At 37.7% G+C, this 22,587-nt stretch overlaps 1 protein-coding gene and 1 pseudogene across 1 annotated transcript; both read left to right on the forward strand.

Annotated features, from left to right (window-relative positions):
- Positions 1-3,058: 3,058 nt before the first annotated feature.
- LOC102406499 (olfactory receptor 52A5-like) lies at positions 3,059-4,009 on the forward strand. Its single transcript, XM_044928976.2, has one exon. It carries the CDS (start codon positions 3,059-3,061, stop codon positions 4,007-4,009), a length of 951 nt encoding a protein of 316 aa, XP_044784911.2.
- A 12,169-nt stretch (positions 4,010-16,178) lies between these two features.
- Positions 16,179-17,136, forward strand: LOC102409691 (annotated as a pseudogene).
- The last annotated feature ends 5,451 nt before the right edge of the window (positions 17,137-22,587 follow it).

The following is a 22,587-nucleotide window of genomic DNA, read 5'->3' on the forward strand; positions in this document are numbered from 1 at the left end:
AATTTCATTTGAGAACCAACTCTAGGAATAAACAACTCACTCACTGGGACCAGAGCAGTGTGGCTAATTCTGAAGGTTCCCATAGGATTATGTCACACTGATCTAATTTATGAGTACATAAGCACACACAGAAAAAAAAAAATAATAACAGTATGTCCAGGTTTAAGAATATGCTATATGTCCATATACAACCTGAAAATGGTATAAGCATTTGTTAGTGTTCAGTACATTTAAAATAATATAAATAAATGTATGTACGATCATATCTGTACCATAACTTTTTATATTTATTTGGGCCAAAGATCTTACCTCGGCTATCACATAAATTTCAAAACTCAACTTTACAAAATTCTGGTATAATGTTGTTGAGGTTTCTTTTGTTCATGTTTATCTTGCTAGCAACTATGCTGCAGCTGCTGAGTCACTTCAGTCGTGTCTGACTCTGTGCGACCCCATAGACGGAAGCCCACCAGGGTGCCCCATCCCTGGGATTCTCCAGGCAAGAACACTGGAGTAGGTTGCCATTTCCTTCTCCAATGCATGAGAGTGAAAAGTGAAAGTGAAGTCGCTCAGTCATGTCCGACCCTCAGTGACCCCATGGACTGCAGCCTTCCAGGCTCCTCACCCCTCACCTCTCCCTCCATCCATGGGATTTTCCAGGCAAGAGTACTGGAGTGGGGTGCCATTGCCTTCTCCGCTAGCAACTATAGTTAATGCCTAATTTATAATAAGAAAGTTCTTCAATATTTGTTGAATGAGGAAAGCTTATTGAATAGACTGAATAACTAGTTTTTTCATATAAAATAACACTCTTGAGAATTTATGAATGAGAATACTTTCACCAGTAAAATAGTCACTTAAAATATTTCATTTTTTTTAAAATCACAGGAAAATATATCATTTCATAAAATTTGATACCTGGAAACGATATGTAATTCCCACATAAAGTCTCACATACAGAAAAGAGTTTTCTCTTTTTTCCATAGATTTTGGCTTAGTTCATCAATTAAATTAATACATTTAATTCCTACCACACACTGTATGGATCAGATCTTTACTTCAAATTTTATATATGCATAATAGATACTGTAATTAAATTACTACAACTATGATCAATTACTAATATTATTATCACTACTATAAAACAGTTGCTTAAAAGTTTCTGTAAAGGTAAAGTGAAGTCGCTTAGTCATGTCTGACTCTTTGCGACCCCATGGACTGTAGCCTGCCAGGCTCCTCCGTTCATGGGATTTTCCAGGCAAGAGTACTGGAGTGGGTTGCCATTTCCTTCTCCAGGGGATCTTCCCAACCCAGGGATCGAAGCCAGGTCTCCTGCACTGCAGGCAGACTCTTTACTGTCTGAGCCACCAGGGAAGCTCAAAGGTACCTGTAAAGATACATTTACCTGTAATTTATTACCTGTAAAGGTAAATGTTTGCTTAATTTCTCTGTATCTTTTCATATATAAATTTAAAGACAAAATTGCCAATACTTGGCAGTCAAGTGTCTCAATTTAAGACACTCAGAGAATTTAGGTTTGGAGACTAAAATAACCCACAAATATATTAAAAGTTCAGAATTTTTTAAAACCTAGAAAATAAAACTATATTTTGTGCTTTTTAGCATCCTCCAGAACCACTGTCCCTCATGTGTCTCTTGTTCCAACTGATCTGACATGATCAATCCCTGGTATACTGGATAAATTCATTCAAGCACAACCTTGTAGAGCTTCAAATTATGCCATCCTTCAAACTGCATTCCCAGGGTAATAACTATCAACACCATTAATCAGAAAGTATAATTGGAGGTGATCCTTCTACAAATTGTAAATGGGAACCAGTAGGTAAATCAAATCCACTTTCCTCTCCTTCAAGTATCAGTCATGAGATACAAGTTCTAAACAATGGTCTCATAAGATAGAGAATGTTGTTATATTTAGCAGCAGCCAGCTCTATAAAGAATCATAATCAAGGATCTCCTACTATTTTTGTCCCTTATAGTCATTAATATATTGTTGTTGTTCTACAACTCGGTCCTGTCCAACTCTTTGCAACCCCATGGGCTGCAGCACTCCAGGAAGTCTAATATGTAAAGTAGGATATGTGATTTTAGAGCTCAAGAAATCTAGGGATCCACTGATCCTGAACCTCAGGAACAAACCATTATTTTGCTAATCTAACTTCAGAGTGTGTCTAAACTAGCCAGATCCTGCATGTATATATAATGTATAATAAAAAATAATATTATGCAATATAACAACAAAAAAACAGCCTATTCCACACTTCTATTCTTCCCTATTCTGCTCAACAGATCAACCCTAAACATAAATGAGCCTTAATTTACTTAGAGAACCAACTTTACCTGTCTGTGTCTGAGAGAAGACCACTCTCTTCAAATTTGCCTACCAGGTCACATTTAGTGTCCCCAAAAACAGTAGTTTGTTTGATATTTATTGAATGAGATAATTTAAGAAAGGTGAAATCTATTCTGACAAACTCCATTTGAGAACCAACTCTAGGAATAAACAACTCACTGGGACCAGAAGCAGGGTGGCTAATACTGAAGGTTCCCATAGGATTAAGTACTAAGTCTCACAGGACAACAGAAACAAGATTTATCCTGGGACTCCAAGCCACCCAAAAGAATAACCAACTGCCGTGAAAATAGGATGGCATTTGGAAGAAGATAAAGAAGGAACTCTGAATGCTGAGTTTTCAGGCAAACAAGATGAGAACTCAAGGAAGATGCCAAAGATTGGTGATCTCCATTTCATAATTTTCATTTCCACAAGAGCTAAGAGCTATATCAAGAATACTGAAACTTGCATTTTCCAGTTCTGATAAAGCTGCTATATGATTGCTTGCTTCTGTCATGTGCAGGTATTATAGAACCTCAAAAAATTCTGTCCAAACTGCTATCCAAAGCACTGAATGAATGCTCAGTATGGTTGAATGATAAAGGTTGAATGAAAGTGAAGCCTGAACAATTCTGACTTCCTATCCAAATTTTCTTCTGCACTTATCATAATCAGTGGTGAGAAGACAGAATACCAACCTCTATGGCATCCATTAACATGTCATATTTGAACCCCAGAACTGTAATCTTGATTGGAATTCCTGGACTACAGCATATGCAGTTTTGGATTGGGTTTCCTTTTTTTGCTGTGTGCCTGGTGGCTCTTTTGGGAAACATCATTTTACTGATCATAATCCCTATGGAACGCAGCCTACACCAGCCCATGTACATCTTCCTGGCAGTGTTGGCAGCCACTGACATAGGACTCTGTGCAGCCATTGCTTCCAAGATGTTGGCTCTCTTCTGGTTCAGGTCTTACTCCATGGCCTTTGACACTTGCTTAGCCCAGCTGTTCTTCATTCATGCCTTGCAGTGCATGGAGTCTGGTATTCTGTTGGCCATGGCGTTGGACCGCTATATTGCCATCTGTGATCCTCTTAGGCACACATCCATTCTCACACCTTCAATTCTGGGTCGCATGATGGTGATAGTGGCAATTCGAGCTACAGTGTTGGTGGGTCTCTTACCCATTCTAATCAAAAGATTGCACCGTTTCCATTCCACTGTAATTGCCCACTCCTACTGTGAGCACATGGCTGTAGTCAAGCTGGCTGCAGAAGACATCCATGTCAATAATACATGTGGTCTTTTTGTAGGTTTTACAATTCTGGGATTTGATATGATTTTCATCCTCCTTTCCTATACCCTTATTTTCCAGGCTGTTTTACATCTACACCAAAAGGAGGCACGGCTAAAAGCATTAAACACATGTACAGCTCACATTTTTGTTTTTCTTGAGTTTTATATTCTTGCCTTCTTCTCCTTCTTCAGCCATCGTTTTGGACGCATTGTCCCTTCTGCTCATATTCTTCTGTCTACCATCTACCTTCTTGTACCACCTGCACTGAACCCTATTGTCTATGGGGTAAAAAATAAGGTAATTCGTAAGCGTGTGGCACAGGTTTTGCTTCTGAATCATGGATCCCAGCAGTGATCTATCAAATGTCTCTGGACATGTAGAGAATATTTTTATTTCCTACAAAGGGAAAGAGTTCAGACTCTTCTTGTTAACTGTTGGGGTTTTATATCATCATGCTTTAACTTCAAAGCATTGATTTCCAAGACAGCTAAGTTGACATAAAAAGTGTTTAGGTTAACACTGATATTATCTCTCTATCTCTAATGTATTTCTCTTCTAATATAATCTTTCCTTTTCCTTTCCTTATTTTTAATTTGTAGTTAATTTAGTTCTTCATAAGAGATCATTCTTTGATTTTAGTTTTCGAACTTTTGGTACTGGAATACCATCCAATCATTTCATCCTCTGTCATACCCTTCTTCTCCTGCCTTCAATCTTTCCCAGCATCAGGGTCTTTTCCAATGAGTCAGCTCTTCAAACCAGGTGGCCAAAGTACTGGAGCTTCAACTTTGGCACCAGTCCTCCAATGAATATTCAGAGCTGATTTCCTTTAGGATTGACTGGTTTGATCTCCCTGCTGTTCAAGGGACTCTCAAGAGTCTTCTCCAGCACCACAGCTGGAAAGCATCAATTCTTTAGTTCTCAGCCTTCTTTACAGTCCAACTCTCACATTTGTACATGAATACTAGAAAAACAATAGCTTAGACTATTTGGAACTTTGTCACAAAGTGATATCTCAACTTTTTGACAGCTGTCTAGGTTTGTTATAGCTTTTCTTCCAAGGAGCAAGCATCTTTTAATTTTGTGACCATTCACAGTGATTTTGGAGTCCAAAAAAATAAAATCTTCCACTGTTTCCACTTTTTCTCCAACAATTTGCCATGAAGTATGGGATTGGATACCATGATTTTAGTTTTTGGCATGTTGAGTTTTAAGCCAATTTTTTCAATCTCCTCTTTCACCTTCGAGAGGCTCTTTAGTTCCTCTTCTCTTTCTGCCATTTAAGTGGCATCATCTGCATATCTGAGGTTACTGATAGTTCTCCTGGCAATCTTGATTTTGTTTTGTGAGTCATCCAGCCTGGCATTTCTCATGATGTACAATATATAATATACAGTGACAATATACAGACTTGACATACTCCTTTCCAGATTTTGAACCAGCCTGTTGTTCCATACAAGGTTCTAACTGTTGCCTCTTGTCCTGCATACAGGTTTCTTGGGAGACAGGTAAGGTGGTCTGGTATTCCCATCTCTTTAAGAATTTTTCACAGTTTGTTGTCACCCACACAAAGTCTTTAATGTAGTCAATGAAGCAGAAGTAGATTTTTCTCTCTTTTTTTCTTTTCTGAATTGCCTTGATTTTTGTATGAAACGATGGATGCTGGCAATTTGATATCTGGTTCCTCTGCCTTTTATAAGTCCAGTTTTTACATCCAGAAGTTCTTGGTTCACTGCTGAAATCTAGCTTGAAGAATTTTGAGCATAATCTTGTTAGCATGTGAAGATATGAGCTGCATGATTTCCAGATATTTAAAACCTTGAATAATATGCTTAAGTCTTAATTTAGCCATATTGTATTCAGAGAATATGCTTTTCACAATATTAAACATTTGAAATGTGTTAAAACTTGAATTATGGCCCAGTTTAAGGTCTATTTTGTATATTCTGAAATGAATGTGCATTATATAATTATTGAAAAGTGAGAAAAACAAGAACAAATTAAACATAAATAAGTTGAAAGATGGAAATGATTATGACAGAAAATGAATTAATAAAACATGAAGCAAATTACAGGAAAAAAGCCAGAGAGAGAGAATATAAATCACCAACACAAGGAAAGAACAAAGTCTTATTTCTACATGCTATATACATTAAAATATTAATAATGAAATATTGAAAATAAATTACTACCAATGAATTTGACTATGTAAACAAAATAAGCCCAATTCTTGAAAGATATAAATTACAAAAATTGTAAAGCAAAACATACAAAACCTGAGTATCTGTAAAGATATGAAATTTTATATCTGTAAAACAACTGAATGTTTAGAATTTTTCTTAATTATTTTTGAAAAAAATTGTATATATAGAATAGATGTTAAATACACAAACACATGAAATTTAAAAATCATACACATATACACACACACTGAAAATATTACCACAAGAAAAGTAACATATCCATCTTCTCATACAGTTACTTTGTGTGTGTGAGGGGAGAACACTGAAGAGCTACCTTATTAACAATCAAGTGTACAACACATTATTATTGACTATAGTTCACCATGTTGTGCATTAGGTTTCTCAAATGCATTCGTCTTACAACTGCAAGTTTATACCCTTTGATCAAAAGCTCTCTTTTCCCACTTTGGTACAGCCTCTGGTGACCATCATTCTTTTCTCTGTTGCTATGAGTCTATGGGTTTGATTTTTTTTTAAACATTCAATATATAAATGAGATCATATTTGTCTTTCTGTATCTGGCTTATTTCACTTAGAGTAAAGTATTCCAGCTACATTTATGTTGTAACAAATGGCAGGATTTCCTTCTTTTTTTAAGGCATAATACATAGTTATGTATCATATTTTTACATACACATTTATCTTTCAATAGACACTTAGGTTACTTCCATATCCTGGTTACTATGAATAATGACACAATAAACATGGGAGTACAGATAGCTCCATGAGATACAGATATTATTTCCTTGGGATATGTACCCAGAAGAACGACTGCTGAATTATATGGTAGCTCTATTTTTAATTTTTTTAAAAAAATACCACCATACTTTTTTTCCTAATGGCAATACCAACTTACATTCTCGCCAACAGTGCACAAGGGTTCCCTTTCTTCCACATCCTCACCAACACTTGTAATCTTTAGATTTTTAATAATAGCTCTTCTAACAGATGTGAGATAATGATAATTGTGGTTTTGATTTGCATTTCACTAATGATCAGTGATGGTGAATACCTTTTCATGTATCCTTATCTTAGGGGAAAATTTTTCAGTGGTTTACCATTGTGCATAAAGTTAGCCATAGAATTTTCCCTCTACTTCTAGCTTTCTGAGCACTTTTATCATGAGAGGGTGTTAGACTTTGTTAAATGTTTTTCTGCACAAGCTAAGACGGCCATGTGTTTTTGTTTTTTGTGTAGTTTTTCTCTGTTTGTTTGCTTGCTTCTTTTGTTCCATTAATGTGGTGTTTCATACTGATTTTTGTTGTTGTTGAGCCACACTTGCATTCCTAAAATATACCCCAACTTGGTCATGGTGTATCTTTTATTATGCTACTGGATTCAGTTAGCTAGTATTTTGCTGAGAAATTTTGCATCTATATTAATTAAGGATATTGGTCTGAAATTTTATTCTTGTTGTATCTTTATTCAGCTTTGATAGTCTATGTCCAGCCACACAGAGTGAGTATACAGTCCTGAACATGTGTTACCTACCACATTCCATGATATATACAGTGGTCCTTGTGAGCCTGCCCATATAACCCCAAGAAACATTTTCCTTCATATCCTTGTGGGGTGTTGGAACTGTCTGCTGTTTGTCTTAACTCCTGTCCTTTACTCTAGGTGGACATAAGGCAGTGTTTGTCTTTAAATCTTTTTGACAAACCCCACTTCCTCCCACAAAGCTACTGTAGTCTAGGTGGCTGGGAACAAAAGTGATGCTCTGTGCTGGTTTTTCAGTGAACCAACAGATAGGTCAAAATGCACACTTACAGTGTTTTTAGAAGTATTATATTATCTCCTGGCACTTGCAAGGTGCACCAGAAATTTGGGCCCCATTCCCACAGCTACTGCTGAACTGTGAAATGGAAGACGGTAAGTGAATGACCAAAAATGCCATAAAACTTTCTTCCAAAATTCAGCTGCTTTTCTCCCCTCCTCATTAAGCAGGTCCCTGGTGGTTGTCATATTTTGATTAGATCTTGACATTCTAAAAAATGTTTATTCTGTCAGTTTTTGAAAGTTCATAGATGTTTGAGTAGAGTAGCTTGATTCTCTGAGTTCCTTACTCCATCATTTTTCATGACATAATTCTTAGTCCTTATCTTTAACTGATGTTTATAAAAGATTATTCAGTTACATAGCAAACCATTAATGAAGAAATACCAAATGCATATCCTTATATCCATTTTAATAATAATCAAATCCTTCAGTATAACTATCTATCCCAAATCAGCTTAAGGAAGCTATTACTGGGTTTTATAAATCTTTTCAATGTTGCAATTCTTTGTGCTATATATGACAAAAATCACACTTTTTGCTTAAAAGTTTTCTTAAAACTCAACATTCAGAAAACTAAGATCATGGCATCCGGTCCCATCACTTCATGGTGAATAGATGGGGAAACAGTGGAAACAGTGACAGACTTTATCTTTTTTGGCTCCAAAAGCACTGAAGATGGTGACTGCAGCCATGAAATTAAAAGACGCCATGGTGGATTCATGTTGATGTATGGCAAAAGCAATACAATATTGTAAAGTAATTAGCATCCAATTAAAATAAATAAATTTATATTTAAAAAAGGGAAAAAATTAAAAAGAAAAAGAAGAGCTATGACCAAACTAGACAGCATATTAAAAAGCAGAGACATTACTTTGCCGACAAAGGTCCATCTAGTCAAAGCAATGGTTTTTCCAGGAATCATGTATGGATGTGAGAGTTGAACTATAAAGAAAGCTGAGTGCCAAAGAATTGATGCTTTTGAACTGTGATGTTGGAGAAGATTATTGAGAGTCCCCTGGACTGCAAGGAGATTAAATCAGTCAACCCTAATGGAAATCAGTCCTGAATATTCATTGGAAAGACTGATGTTAAAGCTGAAACTCCAATAATTTGGCCACCTGATTCAAAGAACTGACTCATTGGAAAAGACCCTTATGCTGGGAAAGATTGAACGCAGGAGGAGAAGGGGATGACAGAGGATGAGATGCTTGGATGGCATCACCAGCTCGATGGATATGAGTTTGAGCCAGGGAAGCCTAGCATGCTGCAGTCCAGGGTCAGACACGACTGAGTGACTGAACTGAACTTATGACGAAAATTATCCATGAGTTTCCAGGCAAATGTGTATTTAAATCCTGAAAAGCAGCCTAATTCTAAAAGTGATTCATGTTTTTTTGTATTTTTCAATTTTTGATCAAGCAATGCAATAACATAATAAATATGAGTTAACAATACAGACAATAAGCAAAAAACTATACTGACCACTTCATTATAAAAACTTAAATACTCTAGAAATCAATTTGGAAACAGAATATCATGCTGTTCTAACCACAGTCACTTGAATAAATACAGAATGAGGTGATACTTAAACAGGACAATTTTGCAAATTTGAAGGATTTAATTCATTGCAAATACCAAGTGGCAGTAACTTGAATTCAACTACTAATATAATTCAACACCATTTTGTAAATATTCCAAAATAGCCAATAGAGATGCACACACATATCAAATTCTATCTCCTCACAGTGCAGCTTTGTCTATGTATCTTTCTGAGCCTGATGGTAAGCGAAAAACCACACAGTGTTTGACAGAGAAAGTTTAATTTAAATAATTATTCACTTTAACTGGAGATTGAACTAATGAGGGACAGGCTAGTAAGAAAAAAAAGAGAATTCTAAAGGATGCAGAAACAGCAGATATAAGACTGCCACTACCCCTAGGAAGGACTGAGATAGAGTACCTAAGAGGGGAGCCTCCCTTTTTTGATCTGAAATTCAGACCTCATTAGAGAAGGCACAGACTTGGATCACTGAACGTTCCTGTGATGCTGATCCAGTGGAACCTGCCAGATATCCATCTTCTAGAGGGTGCCAGGAAAAGCTGCTCATGGGTTTCTGAGGAAGCTGCCGGCTGCTAGGTGCTGCTTACTTTGTGCACTGTAGAACCCGGGCCCTGGAACAGTTGGCAAGAGTTGCAGAAGCCTGTTGGAGACTAGAGATGGCAACCAAACTATGTCTTTGAAATGAGTACATAAGATGTTGTTAGTCGCTCAGTCAAGTCCAACTCTTTGTAATCATGTGGACTGTAGCCTGCCAGGCTCCTGTGTCCATGGAATTCTCCAGGCAAGAATACTAGAGTGGGTTATCATTCCCTTCTCCAGGGGATCTTTGCTACCCAGGGATCAAACCTGGGTCTCCTGCATTGCAGGCAAATTCTTTACCGTCTGAAGCAGCAGGGAAACTCAAAGGATTAGAGTTAAGAACTAAATCTCCATCTGCCAGGATATCTGAATTTGTGCATGTGTTAGTCGCTCAGTCATATCTGACTCTGAATCTAGAAGCAAAATTCTCTTTTCCCACAGTGCCTCACTAGTGCCCTCAACTGACAAAGTTTATCATTGTACCGGCTGGTAAAAAGGAAAAAAAAGGCAGGGGGGTGGAGGGGTGAGTGTGGGGGTGGGATGGCAAAGCCATGGCACATTTTCACAAACAAGGAAAAGTGAATTTAGAGTTGAATTAAGACAATTCTTAATTGCAGCACAGGCTTCATGGCACGGCAAAACCAATACAATATTGTAAAGTAAAAAAAAATAATAATAATAAAAAAATAAAATAGAAAAAAAAAATAAAGTGGTGGGCATGTGCAACTATAAACAGAGCATACAAGCGGGGTCATGTCTTCAGTGAGTGTAGTGCTCAAAGTGGTCCTTACCTACATAGATGACCCCCTAAAATTCTCTTTAATATATGTTTTAAAAAATCCCAGAAGATGGAATAGAGAAACAGAAGTTCATTTTGTTCTGATACTATTGCCAGCAATAGGGAGAGGAAGTACAGACCAAGAGTGAATACTCAATACCCTTGAAATCCAAGGTGAGAGAATTTGAAAATTTGGGGATGGGGGAACTGCAAGGGAACTGCATTAATTAATTGGAAATCGATCACAAAAAGTAAATCTTCTACTGTCTCCATGACTAGAGGCTGTTTTACAGTTTAGAGCACAGACATACCAAGGTTAGGTTCCTACCTCCCCATAGAGACTAGGTGTGAGATGCACTGCCTTCCTTGAGGAATATATTTCAAAGGGGATGGTTACCAGGTCCTTGAGAAAGACATTTCTATGCTGTCAAACTCTCAGAGACTTTTAAATAACTTACATCTCAGAAGGAAAATAATTTAACGGTTAACAGTTTTCTAAAGTAAATGCTCTATAAGAAGAAAGAATAGTATGGTAAATACAGATTGACTGTAGTTTTGATACTCTATAATCCACAATATCTAATATACTTTTGCAGAATGCATGAGAATAGCTTTCAGGGAAAGGAAGGAGGAGTTAAGTTACTACAGATACTAAACAAAAAAAGGTCCCTGTTTAACACATAATTAAAACTTCTTTAGAGAAGGTCTACTCCCAGTGTAATTTACCAATCAGGATTGTGTTTTTACCCTTTTGTCTTTTCTCCTTTCTTCCCCCATACCTTCCTTTTTTTTCTCCCTCTCTTTCCTTTTTTCCTTCCTTTCAATGCAGCCGTGGGTCTATCTATAGAATTCTCTAAAAGATCAGATTTATAAAGTTAACCTAAGGAAAATTCCTTCTTACATCTTGTGACCTTTGGTCATAATCTTATAAATAATAACAGATCATGTATTTGATGAAAAGCATTTGTATCATTCAGAAGGTCACTGATATCCTCTCTATAACCTGAACAATCAGGCTGTTGCTTTGACCAAATAATTCATCTAAGTCCTCGGCAGATTTTAATATCAAGTATCACAAGCAAGTTCCCAAGGAGTATTAAAAAAGAATTTAATACATTAAATCATAGAACAATATAATTTTTATCACTTTTAGAATAAGTAACATGCACTGATACCATTATTAAAATTAGGGTTTTATCAAGTCTTATAACACAGTCATATTTCAGTCATAAAATAGTAAAGTGTGATGCATATCTTGCACCTGGAACTTTTAAATCGCCACATTAGGGTCTCTCATTTTGGAAGTTTTGTGAATCTGTATTCCCAGTAGTTCTTATTAGGTGACAGCAAAGAACTCTGGTTACGTTCTAATATTGGGTATAGTTGTGCAACAGGTGTAGCCAAAGATGCTGTGGTGTAGGGGCATGAATATTAACATATTGTGTGTGCTGTTGCATTGACGTTACCCATGTAGCCCCTAGAACATCGCCTAGATTGAACTCCACTACCATTACTGAAGCTGTTATTGAAGTTTAGCTACTCTCCAGAAACTCTGGGCACTCAGATGGGCACACAGAAATTCTCAGGTGATTTTCCATTAGCCACAATTCTCATTGGGTGAGTGGATAGCTATTAATACATTTCCAAGTTCAAATCCTGTCAGAGAAGAGCTGTTCCACTGATTTACATACTAGCCAGCTATCTGTTTTTCTTGGTGAGTTTCTTCTCCATGAATTGGAACCTATGTATGGTTCATTGTTTTCAATTTTAGCAAATTTTAAAAGGAAGTGGAAAAGAGAGAATCAGATCTTAATATTATATCTCTCAGTAACAAACTTTCTTTTAGCATGCCACTTTTCCCCCACTCTGATCCAAGTTTTTCTGTTCGTTTGTTTCTTAATCATTGATAGAAGAGATGAAAGAGATTCATTTCATTTAGAGACATAAGAGATGAAACAGTAATCTAGTATCAGCCTCTTAACTACATGTGAGGAAAACTCAGAACTGACACATCCCAGTTACTTCGCGTCAGGACAACATCAGAATAAGGTTTGACACTCCTCAACCAATGTTCACCTTCAAGCACTCTAACACTGCTTGTTTTATTAAAATAAGAAGATACAGTTTATGGTTTGGAAAGTTGTCTGTGTGTGTGTGCATGCATGTACATTTTCAATTTAAGCAGGAAAGCTTATAAGATGTGAAGAGATGGTGAAAGATAGAGGCATCCTGTTGCCTTTAATAGCTTCGATGTCTCGTCTTCTCATTGTAACCACAGCTCATATCCTATCCCCTGAAATACAGTCTTCTCTTTATCTGGGTGCATTAAAGTCTCATATTTTTGACTCTTGTTTCCTAGACTTTATACTACTTTCATTGAAGGTTATTTTCCTATTCCTTTTTCTTTCTCTTTCATTTAGAGATCAGGAATGAACATTGTCTGCTTTGATTTTCATAGAAAATTGCATAGAATGCATGCCTTTGCTGTCCTAGAAGCAGTTTTAGTCTAAACTTTTTTAGAAAACTGATTTTCCTAATCATGTGTTTTCCATCTACTTGGGATAATTTAAAGGAGGATACGATTATTTCTCCAATGAAGTGGAAGCATCAATTTAAATAAGTGAAATTTATTGGCTCCACCAAGTTCTACACATCATTAGGAAGTAATTTTTCTATTGTAACCATGATAATTTTACTTGCTTACATAAATGTCCAATCTTATGGACTGACTTGAGGAAGGTTATTCAGCTCAAGAAAATTTATTTTGTCACGGAATTGTAGTCACTTCTTTATTTATAATGTTTCCTTGTTTGTGTATTTTAATTTTACACTTCCTCAAGAATCAGTAAATTGTCTCTGTCACACAGAAGTTCTCTACAGGTTCTGACAGCATGAGCTACCAGAGACTGAGTGCTTATTTTCTCCCCCTTTGGTGTTGAATTTTTTATGTATAAATTCATTTATCCTTCCCACTAATTCAATGAATTAAGAAATATTATTATTTCTATTTGGGCTTCCCAAGGCACTAATGGTAAAGAACCCACCTGCCAATGCAGGAGACCTAAGAGATCCATGTTCAATCCCTAGATCAGGAAGATCCCCTGGAGGAAGGCATGGCAACCTACTCCAGTATTCTTGCCCTGAGAATCCCATGGACAGAGGAGCCTGGCAGCTACAGTCCATGGGTTACAAAGAGTTGGACATGACTGAAGTGCTTAGAACTCATGCACATTATTTCTGTTTATAGTGGAGTGAACTTAAGAAACTTAATAAGATTCCTCTTGAGGTAAGTGTTAGAATCAGCATTTTAGATACTATGACATATTTCTAAATTTCTATACCATGTTTTACATATTATATTTTATATTTTTATGAGGTAATCAACCAGGTGTGGCCACAAGAGAAAAGAAATAGGCTCAGGAAAACAATAGTTATTATACAAACAGGTCCTAATAGAGACAAGAGGCATAGCAGGTCTTGCAGAGCCAAATGGAGAGTAATCAGGGTAAGTGGGAGGCAAAAGATAGGAGGAGAAATTGGGGAGCAGGGAAGAACTTGGGTGCTTAGAACAAGGCTGTAATTGGGATTTCCATGGGAAAGTCATGACAGGGAAGGGTGAACAGGTTAGGATTTGCTGCTTTGAAAAATTTTTGTGGGTTCTGAATATAGAGACGATCTCTGTTGCCCCTGGATGTTCAAGGCAGAAAAATACTGCCTCCTGGAGTTTCTGGCCAGATAAAGGAAGTATGGATTAGTTATTTTGCAGACCAAAGACTTGCTGCTGGCTAGGCATTTTGCTCAGAGAAGGCAATGGCATCCCACTCCAGTACTCTTGCCTAGAAAATCCCATGGAAGGAGGAGCCTGGTAGGCTGCAGTCCATGGGGTCGCTAAGAGTCGGACACGACTGAGCGACTTCCCTTTCACTTTTCACTTTCATGCATTGGAGAAGGAAATGGAAACCCACTCCAGTGTTCTTGCCTGGAGAATCCCAGGGATGGGGGAGCCTGGTGGGCTGCCGTCTATGTGGTCGCGCAGAGTCAGACACGACTGAAGCGACTTAGCAGCAGCAGAGGCAGGCATTTTGCTATCACCCAGACAGACAGAGACAGCCTCTCCCCAACCAGAAAGGTTTTTCTAAGATGTCAAAACATAATATGCATGAACATAAAGCATAAAGTTGTATGTATATAATATATAGAAAACTACATGTTACATTTTTATATTTATAATATATTTAAAGTATAGATAAATATGTGTATATTTACTGTATATTACAGCAGTAATCCCTCTAGTTTCCTATCAAACAAAAATATATAAAATCCCATTCAGAGTGGTATTCTCTATTCAATGTATTTGCCTGTGACAAAGATCATACACAGAATAAAACTTGTGGATGATTTTAAGCTTGTATAACAATTAATGAAAAAGAAAAAAAAGAGTATATAAAGTCGCCTTAAGTTTTTTGAGTAGATTTCTAAAGAAATAGAAGAGGGAAATTATAAAAATACCAGAAGTTTGGGTTGGGTGTGAAGCAAGGTAATTTGATCAAAAATATCAGAAATGATTTTCATTGCCAACAGAAAATACTAAAATGATAGAAAACATCTAGGTTAGGCTGAGCTCCATCATAAATAGTAAAGTGACCCATAGGCAACTCTGTCCTTTTGCATCTGAAACACATGATCATAACCAAAATATTTAAGCTACAGGGGTTACCCAATAGGTCAATTTTTATATGTTACTATCATATCCTAATTTACTGTGCCTTTTATTCAACTGACTTTCCATTTATTGTCTCAACTTTGTTTTCTTTAAGATCTGTAAGGATTTACATCGCCTTCTATCCCAGTCTGCTTACACATCCATTTTGAAGCTAATGGGCCAGAATTTTCTCAGTAACTCAAGTTTTCCTCCACTACTGATTAAAGGACACCACTTCCATATAAATTCCAAAACCTGGATAAGAACCTGCACATGGGCGAACCATTTCTTTCTGGAGAGAACAAACCTCCTCACTGTCTCACCTGAGAGTCAATTCCAAGGTTTGTGAGTAGGTATTTTACTTCCTAAACCAGAGTAAATGTGAAACCTGGGAAAAGCTGCCACTTTCTGGAGATTCTAGTTTCAAACAAAGTAGACAGGGCTATGAGTTTGAGGAGCTAGTCTACGACTTCAATTGTCACAGAGGAATTTCACCTAACCTGAAAGATGTCTGGAGTTTAGAAGTGGATATAGACAAAAAAATTAATGTTGTCATCTGTGGCACCATCTGAGACCACTTCAAAAACTAGTAAGGTCAATGTCCTTAGAATCATAATTTTGATTTCTATAATTTCTAGGTGAGAAACACTGGACTCATCTTCCTTTTCCATAAATAGCCTTACTGGCATTTGGAAAAGGTATTCAAGAATTCTATTATCATGCTGATTTAAGCTGATTTCCAAATATTTAATGCCATGTGTCCATATTTCCATCCATTTTTTTCATGATCTACAAGGAATGACAAAGAGAATCCCCTTCTTCCTTCCCATCCATGATTTGTCTGTGAAGAGGTATCAGGATCAGTGGTGAGGAAAGGATTCATGAGCCTTATGGGATCTACTAACATGTCATATCTGAACCCGAAGACAGTGATCCTGATTGGGATCCCTGGACTAGAGCATGTACAGTTTTGGATAGGATTTCCCTTCTTTAGCGTGTGCCTGGTGGCTCTGCTGGGGAACATTGTTTTAACAATCATTATCGCAACAGAACGCAGTCTTCACCAACCCATGTACATCCTCTTGGCAGTGTTGGTAGCCACTGACCTAGGACTCTGTGTAGCCATTGCTCCCAAGATGTTGGCTATCTTCTGGTTTGGCTCCTATTCCATGGCTTTTGATACTTTCCTCACCCAACTCTTCTTCATCCACGCTTTGCAGGGCATGGAATCTGGCATACTGTTAGCCATGGCCTTTGACCGCTATATTGCCATCTGTGATCCTTTGAGGAATGCATCCATCCTCACACCTCTCTTTCTAGTCCAGATGGTACTGATGGTGGCGATTCGGACAACAGTGCTTGTTGGGATTTTACTCATTCTACTAAAATGACTGCAAATTTTCCAGTCGGTGGTTATTGCCCATTCCTACTGTGAGCACATGGCTGTGGTCAAGTTGGCTGTGGAAGATGCCCACATTAACAAATCATATGGGCTTTTTGTGGCCTTTGCAATTTTGGGTTTTGACCTGATTTTTGTCTTCATTTCCTACATTCTTATTTTTTGAGCTGTTTCTCATCTTCCTCAGGAGGAGGCACGACTCAAAGCATTCAATACCTGCACTTCCCATATTGTCATCTTCCTAGAGTTTTATATCCTTGCTTTTTTTCCCCTTATTCAGCCACCGTTTTGGACATGTATCACCCTATACTCATATATTCTTATCTACCATCTATCTGCTTGTTCCCCCTGCCCTTAACCCCATTGTCTATGGTGTGAAGACCACAGGGATCCACAAACGACTGGCTCAGATTTGTATTATGAAGCATGACTCCCAGTAGTAATCCAAAAATAATATTATACAGGAAAAAATATATTTTTAGGTTTAAGATGAAAACTTCTTGTACGATGTCTATTTTGATGAGATTTTTACATCATAATGATCTCCACTAAAGAATGCATATTCCCAAAACAGGAACAATCATACTATGAGATAAACTTAGGTGAAAAAAATATATGTATCTCATAACTTCTTATCAACCCTTCATCTCTCCCTTCCTTTATCTTTTTGCCATCCTTCCATCATTCTTTTCTCTTTTTTTCCCTTTCTTTTATTGTTTACAAGGAAACAAGACATAAGATTCTTTGTATCTTCCTATAATATCAACAGGCAGTTTATCTTTTGGATGTGCAATATTGACCCAGATATATCCATTATTTAAAAAGAATAAATCTAATTTAATTTTACGTAAGCTATGTTAAGACAAGAACAAAAGATTTTGGTTCACATGTGATAAGCAACTACTTTAGATTTTTTTTAGGGAATCAGAGAGGATCTCATATAGACAGTCATGGCAAATGTGAGACTTGAATAATGTTTCATTTAAAATGATGAAATTGTGTTAAACATAACTTAGTTTTTAAAACACTATAACTTAGGTAGTTATGAAGGAGTATGTGCAGATATGTGTGAATCTAACTTCCTTGAGCATTTGATTCATGAAAAGCAGAATCAAATATGCCTTCACCAGTTCTTCAGGCCAGAAAACTGAAGTGGGTAGCCATTCCCTTCTCCAGGGGATCTTCCCAACCCAGGGATCAAACCCAGGTCTCCCGCAATGCAGATGGATTCTTTACCAGCTGAGCTACTAGGGAAGCCCCTCAGGAGTGATCAAAATTATACAAATCATTCTGCATTATGAAGTTATGCATTAATATCCAAGTAATAGGATGCTTGACACCATTTAACAGCCCAAACACAGTCCTTTTTATTGGGTAGGTGAACAATTCCTCTTTTCAAAGTTCCCATTGACTAGCATTGCTTATGATGGCTTTAGAAGGAGTTCATTTTCTGTCTGTATTGTTGCAACTCACTATGAACTTATTTTTTTCCAAAAGGTCATTAGGAAACCCTGACAAATTTTGAGATACTGTCCATTGATCTGAGCCAGTTCTCTGATGATGCACATGGAACAGGTTCTTTTTTCCCACTCTTTTTATCCATACAGCTCAAAAAATATTACAAAAAACCTAATACTCTGATGTTTAAGCCATCTCTCCCTTAGTCTCATTTTCACATCAGACCTTCCTGTCCAGTATCTACAGCTTGAGAGCATATATGCCACCACATGAACACCAGTAAGTCTTAGCTCAGGTTTGTCATGGGCCACAGCTGTTTGTCTCCTTCCCCTTGATGACCAAGGTAAGTTCAGTTCATTGCTCAGTCATGTCTGACTCTTTGCAACCCCATGGACTGCAACACACCAAGGCTCCCTGTCGATCACTAACTCCCGGAGTTTACTCAAACTCATGTCCATTGAGTCGGTGATACCATCTGACCATCTCATCCTCTGTCATCCCCTTCTCCTCCTGCCTTCAATCTTTCCCAGCATCAGGGTCTTTTCCAATGATTCAGTTCTTTGTATCAGTGGCCAAAATATTGGAGTTTCAGCTTCAGCATCAGTCCTTCCAATGTATATTCATTACTGATTTCCTTTAGGATGGACTGGTTGGATCTCTTTGCAGTCCAAGGACTCAAGAGTCTTTTCCAAGACCACAGTTCAAAAGTATCAATTCTTTGGTGCTCAGCTTTCTTTATAGTACAACTCTCCTATCCATACATAACTACTGGAAAAACCATAGCTTTGACTAGATGGACCTATGTTGGCAAAGTAATGTCTCTGTTTTTTAATATGTTGTCTATGTTGGTCATAACTTTTCTTCCAAGGAACAAGCGTCTTTTAATTTCATGGCTGAAGTCACCATCTGCAGTGATTTTTGGAGCCCAAAAAGATAAAGTCTGTCATTGTTTCCACTGTTTCCCCAAATATTTGCCATGAAGTGATGGGACCAGATGCCATGATCTTAGTTTTCTGAATGTTGAGTTTCAAGCCTAGTTTTTCACTCTCTTTTTTCACTTTCATCAAGAGGTTCTTTAGTTCTTCTTCATTTTTGGCCATAAGTGTGGTGTCATCTGCATATCTGAGGTTATTCATATTGATCAAGGTAATGACCTATACTATTTCTTAGAGGAGGAATAAAAGATCAAAGTTTAATTACCACATGATGGGCTCAAGCAATAATCAGGTAAGTATGATATTAGAATGGCCCTATCAAGAGTTCTCCCCAAAGCAAACCAAAGCCAGAATTTTAGTGTATGTGGTATAACTGGGGATTGATAAATGAAAAACCTTGTGAGAGAGGAAGCAATTAAGACAGTGAGGAAGAAGCTAATAAAGTAATCATGACTGAGCAGATTACTGCTGTAGATTACCAGAGCTTTTTCCTGCTAGGGGTACTGGAAAAATGTAAGAAACACACCTACAAATTGTTCCCATGGGGGACCAGAAACATGGGATATTAATTTAACAATCTCCAACTGGTTCCAAATAGGAAAAGGAGTATGTCAAGGCTGTATATTGTGCCCTGCTTATTTAATTTATATGCAGAGTACATCATGAGAAACGCTGGACTGGAAGAAGCACAAGCTGGAATCAAGATTGCCGGGAGAAATATCAATAACCTTAGATATGCAGATGACACCACCCTTATGGCAGAGTGTGAAGAGGAACTAAAAAGCCTCTTGATGAAAGTGAAAGAGGAGAGTGAAAAAGTTGGCTTAAAGCTCAACATTCAGAAAACGAAGATCATGACATCTGGCCCCCTCACTTCATGGGAAATAGATGGGGAAGCAGTGGAAACAGTGTCAGACTATTTTTGGGGGCTCCAAAATCACTGCAGATGATGATTGCAGCCATGAAATTAAAAGACGCTTATTCCTTGGAAGGAAAGTTATGACCAATCTAGATAGCATATTCAAAAGCAGAGACATTAACTTTGCCAACAAAGGTCTGTCTAGTCAAGGCTATAGTTTTTACAGCGGTCATGTATGGATGTGAGAGTTGGACTGTGAAGAAAGCTGAGTGCCGAAGAACTGATGCTTTTGAACTGTGATGTTGAAGACTCTTGAGAGTCCCTTGGACTGCAAGGAGATCTAACCAGGCCATCCTAAAGGAAATCCGTTCTGAATATTCATTGGAAGGACTGATGCTAAAGCTGAAATTCCAATACTTTGGCCACCTCATGCAAAGAGTTGACTCATTGGAAAAGACCCTGATTCTGGGAGGGATTGGGGGAGGGGGATTACAGAAGATGAGATGGCTGGATGGCATCACTGACTTGATGGACAAGAGTTTGAGTAAACTCCAGGAGTTGGTGATGGACAGGGAGTCCTGCATGCTGCGATTCATGGGGTCGCAAAGAGTCGGACACAATTAAGCAACTGAACTGAACTGAACTAAACTCTCCATATAAGAAAAACACAGAAGCTTTAAGTATTACCACTAGCTGGGTTGAGTCAAAAGTATCAGAAACGATTGCCAGCAATTAATTTACTTTTATTAATTCTAAAGACACTGTCTGTCATAATATATAGAGTGGAAAGATATCACATTCTACAGAATGTTATTTGCCGAGGACCAGCCCCGGCTGATCCAGAGTATTCGAAGGGGAGACGGCGTCGGTGATTAATTTAAATATTCATCGAAGATATAAAGAGTAATAGAATGAGGATAGCTCAGTAGGAAAATTCAGTGGAGAAAAGAGGCTGAGTAGCTTGGTTTACGCAGAAAATCAATATAACCTGTGACACCAGGTTAGCTCTCACCACGGAGGCTGCAGGCGCCCTTTCGAATAGCAGAAGGTGCCCCACCTTAGACACCTTCTCGAGTGGGTCTTAGAAGCCCAGGCAAATAAATGGTCGCAGAGGACATCCGTGCTCCAGATGGAAACTTCAGCCAGAAATTGAGAAAAAGAATGACATGGGCAGACCAAGCTTTGGTAAGCAAGGCCCGTAGCTTTATTTTCAACAGGGGCTTTTATACCCTAAGTTGCACATAGAGGATAATAGGGGATGTGAAATCATGCGAAGTCAGCAGTCTTTGATCCTTATCAAAAACCAGGGTTTCTTTCCTGCAAATTTATTGTATACAAATGGTTTAGGTGATTTACATCATCTTTTGGCCAGAAGGCCTATTAACATTTTATGACTCTTGACAAAGGTTTGTCAACCGTAAGACTTATTTTCTCTAAGAGTAATTATTTTAAGGTTTGGCACCATCCTCCAGAGGTGTTAGATAAAGTTGCATTCCTATAGGGCAGAGGTGCAGTGAGTTTACAACAAAGGAAATAATTTATTACTTTAAGGGTCTAAAGTTGCTGACACCAAGGCCACTACTTATTTTTTCTACATACCAACTATATTAATTAATACACATTCAAGAATACAATACAGGGGATGTGGAAACTTGGCAGCAAGCATTGGCTCATCAATGAAATCCTTTACTAGTTTTATTCTGACAGTTTCTAACTCTCTGAAAGGCTCTAAGCTATTTGAATATCTTAAGCTTCCAGTGCCTCTCGAGACTGTAAACAATCATATGCATAGCTGTAGGAGTCCGGGTAAACTTGTCAGGAGAGTTAGAGAGCTATCTATGAGGGGTTTGGATTTAAACACTCCTAATGCCCAGGAACTTTATTAACTGGAGCTGTAAGTTAACTCTTTGTCAGAGAGCAAGATGGTGGTGGGGGACAGCCCCCAGTAAAGTCAGAGGTGAGAGCACAAAGCAATAAAGTAGGCAGACTCTGTTTTTTGGGGGGTAGATGCTCGAGAATATCTAGGGGGACTCCTGAGGCTCGATCCCGCCTTTGCGTATGCCGAGCCTCCTTCCTCATGACCTTTGCCATGAGTGAAGTGCCTCTCGCCGGCTCCCGGCAGTTATTATTGGCAGATGCCAACAATGGTTATAATTATTTTTGTAGATGAGAATATGAACTGAGAAATGAACGGTTTGAGGGGTATTTAGTTAGAGAAAAGTGCTTCTTTCTTCTATATAACTTACCATACCATACCTGTTCCCAATCCACTTTTTTTTTTTTCTGGTATACTACCTGGAATGGATTGAGTTTTTTCACAGTGGAGCATGGGCCAGACGAGAACCTAATGTCTTAAATTAAGAGAGGAGAAAATTGCTGTTGTGCAGAATAAGGTGTGTTGTCTTGGAAAGGAACAGATGTGTTGGTGTGTCCTGTCTCTCTCATCAATTCCTATTAATTCCTGTGTACATAAGTGAAGGTGTATTGACTACCTTGGAATCTCTATAGGAAAAAAGAAAAAAAAAAAACCAAAAACAAATTCAAAAAACTGAGAGTAGACTACATGTATGAGATTAATGTGGGAAGCACTGAAAATAATCATTGGAGACAACACTAAAAATGTTTGGGACCATAACATA

This window comes from Bubalus bubalis, chromosome 16 (assembly GCF_019923935.1).
Source record: "Bubalus bubalis isolate 160015118507 breed Murrah chromosome 16, NDDB_SH_1, whole genome shotgun sequence".
In the NCBI taxonomy this organism is placed as follows: Eukaryota; Metazoa; Chordata; class Mammalia; order Artiodactyla; family Bovidae; genus Bubalus; species Bubalus bubalis.

What these genes read in the sequence shown, in the direction of transcription:
- LOC102406499 (XM_044928976.2), top strand. Translation starts at nt 3,059, where the DNA reads ATGGCATCCATTAACATGTCATATTTGAACCCCAGAACTGTAATCTTG.